The 6000-nt window shown below is 41.7% G+C and overlaps 1 protein-coding gene across 1 annotated transcript in view; it reads left to right on the top strand.

The window, feature by feature from the left end:
* Positions 1-5575, top strand: part of LOC123102527 (disease resistance protein RGA5) — a 19407-nt gene extending 13832 nt beyond the window's left edge. Inside the window, exons 3-8 of the mRNA XM_044523917.1 lie at positions 234-2108; positions 2380-2420; positions 2560-2660; positions 4613-4750; positions 4844-4965; positions 5314-5575. Of these exons, the coding sequence (XP_044379852.1) occupies positions 234-2108; positions 2380-2420; positions 2560-2660; positions 4613-4750; positions 4844-4965; positions 5314-5476 (2440 nt within the window). The 3' untranslated portion in view covers positions 5477-5575. The remainder of the gene's footprint in view (positions 1-233; positions 2109-2379; positions 2421-2559; positions 2661-4612; positions 4751-4843; positions 4966-5313) is intronic.
* Positions 5576-6000: the final 425 nt, after the last annotated feature.

Below are 6000 nucleotides of genomic sequence, written 5' to 3'. Positions count from 1 at the left end.
TGTGACACTTGGGTACTCTGCAAGTAGATGCAATACTATGTGCTAAAGCGGGAAAAAGCTCTTTAACTAGAAGGGGGTGAATATGAAGGAGCTTTTTAACTTGATGTTTTCTCCCCTAATAATATACATACTTAGCTGTGTAGTTTGTCTTAGCTATTTTTAATCTTGTTATGTTTATTTACCTCTTGTATTTTTTGTCAAGAAAAATGTCTAATGGCAAAAAAAATCTGCAGGTACTTAATTATAGTAGATGACCTATGGACCACGTCAACCTGGGATATTATCATCCGAGCTCTTGCTGATGGTGATTATTGCAGAATAATAACAACAACACAGGTTGAGGATGTAGCCCTGGCATGCTGCAGTTATCAGTTAAAGCATATATATGAGATTACTCCTCTTAATGACGATCAATCAGGAAAATCTGAGGGCAGTTGTACCACATATCCTAGTTCCAAAAGGATGAAAGAAGCTCTAAACCTTGAGTATAATAATCTCCCACCCCGTTTGAAGACTTGCTTGTTATATCTGAATATGTATCCCGAGGGATACACGGTCTGGAAGGATGAATTGGTGAAGCAATGGTTAGCTGAAGGTTTCATCGGCTCTGTACAAGGACAAGACATAGAGGATACTGCAGGTTACTATTTTGATGCTCTCATCAGTAGTGGACTGGTCCAATCTGTGGATACCAATCATAATGGTGATGTGTTGTCATGTACACTTCACCACATGGTACTGGATCTTATAAGACAAAAATCCATGGAGGAGAATTTCGTCACTATTGTGAATTATTTTCAAACAATTCTTGGACTTTCGGACAAGGTTCGTCGACTGTCTGTCCAGTTGGGAGGTGCAAAAGGTGCAAATAATATACCAGAGAATATGAGAATATCCCAAGTTAGATCACTTCTATTTTCTGGATTCTTCAAATGTGCACCTTCCATTGTGCATTATGGGCTTCTTCAAGTTTTAGTTCTTCATATTTGGTCTGATAAAGATGAGATTTTTGATCTGGCTACAATTGGTGAGCTATATCGATTGAGATATCTGAAGATTGAGTGTAATATCACTATCAAGCTTCCGGGCAACATTCAAAGGCTGCGACACTTGGGTACTTTGCAAGTAGATTCAAGATTATCTTCTGTTCCGTCTGGTATTGTTCAACTGGAGAAGTTGTTGCACCTCTGCCTTCCGAGTGAGTCTATTCTGCCTCATGGGGTTGGCCGAATGACATGTCTTCGCACTCTGGGGTATTTTGATCTCGGCCGTAACTCAGAAGATAATCTGAGGGATCTTGGTGAGCTGATAAATCTCCAGGATCTTCAGCTGACCCGTTCTACAGCACAGCCTGCTGACAGTCTTGAAAATAATATGCAACTCCTGGGCTCAGTTCTTAAGAAACTCAGCATCCTGCAGTCTGTAACTCTTCTACCCACTGCAGAATCCTCTAATGTATATACTCTGAAGGATGAAGCTCATGTTTCAAGGATGCGCATTTCCTGTGACGGCTTGTGCATGGTGTCCCCTGCCCCAGCCCATCTTCAGAGAATCGAGTTGTCGTATCGCTGTTGCATCTTCTCCAAACTCCCCAAGTGGCTTGGAGAACTCACCAAACTCCGCATTCTTAAGATTGCAGTTGGGGAGCTATCAAAGGAAAATATTAATATACTGAAAGTACTACCTGCTCTTGCAGCGCTGTCGTTGCATTTACCGACAATGACTGCAGAAAGGATTGTCTTTGGCAAGGGAGGATTCAAAGTTCTCACATACTTCAAGTTCAAGTGCACTGTGCCTTGGCTAAAATTTGAAGCAGATGCAATGCCTATTCTCGGGAAGCTCAAGCTGAGCTTCAATTCCCCGATAGTGGATGAACAAGGAGCTACACCTATCATCATCGAGCACTTGTCATCAGGAATTAAAGAGATCTCTGCAAAAATTTGTTGTAGAGGCGTTAATGCAAGGTCTGCCTTGCTGAAAGCCATTAGAAATGATCCAGGAAATCCTGAGGTGCAATTGAGGGGTCCCATCTATTATGATGACAAAGGTAGAGGAATGGTGACACGTGAAGGCTCAAGGGAAGATGAGAACAATGAAGTTCATAGCAGGTACACTAATTTCCCTTGTAAAATCAAAAGCCACCTCCCTCTCCTTTACTTTGTGCAGTGCTTTGCAAAGGAAAAAAAGTTGTCATTTTTCATATTTTTGAATCAATATTTACATGTATAAATGCTTTCATATTTTAGAAAATTTAGGATTTTGTCCTTCCAAAAATTTGGAATGGGTTTAAAATGTTCCAAATATGATAGTATGAAGGGTAAAAGAAGAAGAACAAATTTTGACGCCATTTTAATGTTGTTACATGATTATTGTCATCAGGGTTCATATGCTGCCGAAGTCCTCACGTCTACCTGTTCCTGGTATTTATACTTGATTTTTCACAGTTCATTCCCTCCTGCCATTTTTGATAACCAGTTTGTGAAATCTATGAAGAGCTTGATGCATGCATTTCTAATTCTTCCTTGTTTGGTCTTTCTTTATACCTCCGAATGGAAATAGCAATACACAGCAGGGTAGAAGAACTGGAAGATAGACCTTCTGTATGTGAAATAATCAGCATTCCGAGTGAATCTGGAAGCACATACGGTCACACTGTCCAGGTAAGCTAACTAGTTTAAGATACCTTGTAATTAAACTGTGAAAAGAGATGCATCGTTTGAAGTAAAAAAAGAGAACAGTAGTATCGAGATCAGGAAGGGGAGCCTTGGGGCAGCCGTAAAGCTGTTGCCTTGTGACCATGAGGTCATGGGTTCGAGTCCTGGAAACAGTCTCTTGCAGAAATGTTGGAAAAGGCTGCATACTATAGACCCAAAGTGGTCGGACCCTTCCCCGGACCGTCAAAATACGTAGGTTACCTAGAAAGGGGGACAAAAGTGTACTGGACTATACCCAAAGTGGTCGGACCCTTCCCCGGACCCTGCGTTTGTTTCCAGGTCGAAATACGTAGGTTACCTAGAAAGGGGGACGAAAGTGTACTGAACTATACCCAAAGTGGTCGGACCCTTCCCGGACCCTGCGCATGGCTGTGTTTGTTTCCAGGTCGAAATACATAGACGAGGAGCCCAGTCAAATATTACAACTACAATTTAAAAGTACCACCGATATATCGTGTTTTGTTTTCTAACCTTTAGTATTGAAAACTTTAATTTATTAATAGAATTACAGTAGAAACTCTCCTATTGTTTTGTTAAATAAAAGGTCCACCAGTAGAAACAGAACTTGGCCACTCTGTTCTGGTATTGTAGGGCTGAGCATCATCTAAACGCTGACGAACAGGGTGAACTACGAGACGGTGGTGTTGTTGCTGTGAAGAGGATGCATGTCAACCAACACAGTTCATAATGTGTCATTTTGTCGTGGGACCAATAGCTTGATGAAGATCAATCATCAAAATGTTGTCCGGTAACACTGATTACGAGTCGAAGGACTAGTCGATGGACTAGTCTATTGAGTCCCAACTGTGGTGTCGACTGCAAATGTCGTGTAGACTAATTCGACGAGTCGAGCGGTTGAGAGACTAGTCGTGTACATTAAGTCGAACGACTCAATTTTCTTTTTAAAGGCTAGTGACTTAAAATTGGAGGGGATAAGAGAGCTCAGCCCGCGAGCCCGTGGGAGGGAAATTTCGTGGCTAGGTTTCAGTTTCGCTCCAGAGAGAGATGCCTCCGCTGGGACACGGCGCCGCCAGCTACCACTGGCCCGCCGCCGCCGCCACCAGCAGTTGCAAGGAGAATCGCGACACCCACCCTCCGCTACTTCTGCTCCTCCGCTGGATCCGGCCCACTCCTCTGGAGCTCTCCCTCTTTGTTGGTTCTGCTATCCAGGTCCACCCCTATCTCTGCTGGTTCTTGGGCTGGTTCATCTGCTCCTGGATCCTCCCATTGCAAGTAATTGCTCCCTTCTATTATCCTCATATGGTTCCTCTATTGCTTGCTCCTTGGCTGGTTCATCTACTGCTAGTTCCTGATTTAGGTTTGCTTGTTTCAATTTAACATCCTTAGGTTTGAGCAGAGCTAGAATTACAATCTACAACACCAGAGATATATCAGACAGTGTGCTCAGCAGCCGCTTATATAGTGCAGTACTACATACTACTACTAGGTATTAGTACTTATGTAATGTAAGTTCAGTGCTACAATACCATGTCGACTAGTCTCGAACTAGTCTAGACTAGTCACGATTAGTCTATGAATCTCAACCTTGGAACAACTTTTTGACTCCTAAATGTTGGTATAGAAACCAAGCCGTGTTAGAATCAAAATAATAGGAAATAATATTCTTCCAGCACATGATGACTAGTTATCTTCTTCTTGTACTTGTAAACTGGACACACACATCTCCTTAGCTTGTTCGCCTTTTCTTGTACCTGCAAATCAGAAAAGCACATTTCTCCTGCCATGCTAATTTTATCACAATTGAAACCAGGAGCTAATGCAACATTGCTTTCCATAGGAACAAGTGGAGTAAAATGCATATATTCCAGGATTTTGATAACAGCTTCTGTTTTTTTCTTTGTTGTACACTTGCAATAAGTGTATCTTATCAAATGCAGGCAAATTGCTCCCTCTGCAAAGAAACCTTAGGGCCGGAGATACTTGATCTTCATAAAAGTGAACAGTGCACACAGAGGATGGTTGTGTGTGGATATTGTGATTACGAATTGCCTGCAATTGATATTCAAGAACATCAGGTGTAGTTTGTTGTTTACCTTTGAAGGCACATATTTATTTGAGTTTGTTTGATACATGTCGATTTGTTCTGATCATAGTAGTTGAAGATACAGGATGTATGTGGAAACCGAAGAGAGTTTTGTCAAACATGCAAGAAGTATATTAGACTTCGTGAATGGATAGGGCACGAAATGCAGTGCCACGTTAGCTCATATGGTTCTGGAGAATCATCAAGGTAAACATGTTCCCACATGTCCCAAGGAATTGTTGAATTTTGTTATCTTGGTTATCAGGTATCGTACAACGTATGATCCATTTAAAGATTAGTATTGCACAGTCCATACTTTGACTGCTTGTTTTCAGTGATCTTTATTTGTGTTGCTAAACTAAATGCAATCCATTATTATCTGCAAATAGTATACCCTAGACGGGATCCTTACATACTCAGTCAATGTAATTCAAAATGCAATCCATTTGTGTTGATGTTTTCTTGTTTTGATTTTGTAAGCAAGTATATTGTTGCTAGAATTTTGAAGGTACTATATAATAGACCTCTTAGCTAATCAGATGTTTGAAATTTCAGTGCCAGAACCATTCCAGAGAGAGAAGTGCGGCCTCCTCCACTGGTACGACCAGTGCGTGCTGTGCTTGCTGCACAACACAGGCGGCTTCTCCTTACGATTGCGGTAACTGGAATCGCCGTCATGGTTGGATCAATACTGTTCCAGAAGGAGGAGAGTTTCTAGGTCCGGCAGCCATGGATTTCCTATCTCATAGTTGTTTTCAACAGCAGTATGATAAGATTCTACTCGTATAAGATAATATATATAATCTCTTGATGTATAATGTTATCCCCATATTCAGTTGGCACGTCTTGCTTGCTTAAGAGTCACTGATTACGAGTCGAAGGACTGGTCGAGACTAGTCGATGGACTGGTCTATGAGTCGCAACTATGGTATCGACTGCAAATCTCGTGTAGACTAATCGATGAATCGAGCGGTCAAGAGGCTAGTCGTGTACATCAAGTCGAACGACTCCATTTTTTCTTTTTCAGAGGCGAGTGACTTAAAATTGGATGGGATAAGAGAGCTCAGCCCGCGAGCCCGTGGGAGGGAAATTTCGTGGCTATGTTTCAGTTTCGCTCTAGAGAGAGCTGTGTAACACCCCCCTGTATTACTACATTGATCATCCTCTTGATAATGCCAAGTCACCATGCTTAACAGTGCTTGATCATCAACAGTATCAAATCTCATTTCAAATTCCAATTCA

The sequence above is a fragment of the Triticum aestivum genome, chromosome 1B, assembly GCF_018294505.1.
Source record: "Triticum aestivum cultivar Chinese Spring chromosome 1B, IWGSC CS RefSeq v2.1, whole genome shotgun sequence".
Lineage (NCBI taxonomy): Eukaryota > Viridiplantae > Streptophyta > Magnoliopsida > Poales > Poaceae > Triticum > Triticum aestivum.
This window is presented reverse-complemented; position numbering and strand designations above follow the sequence as displayed.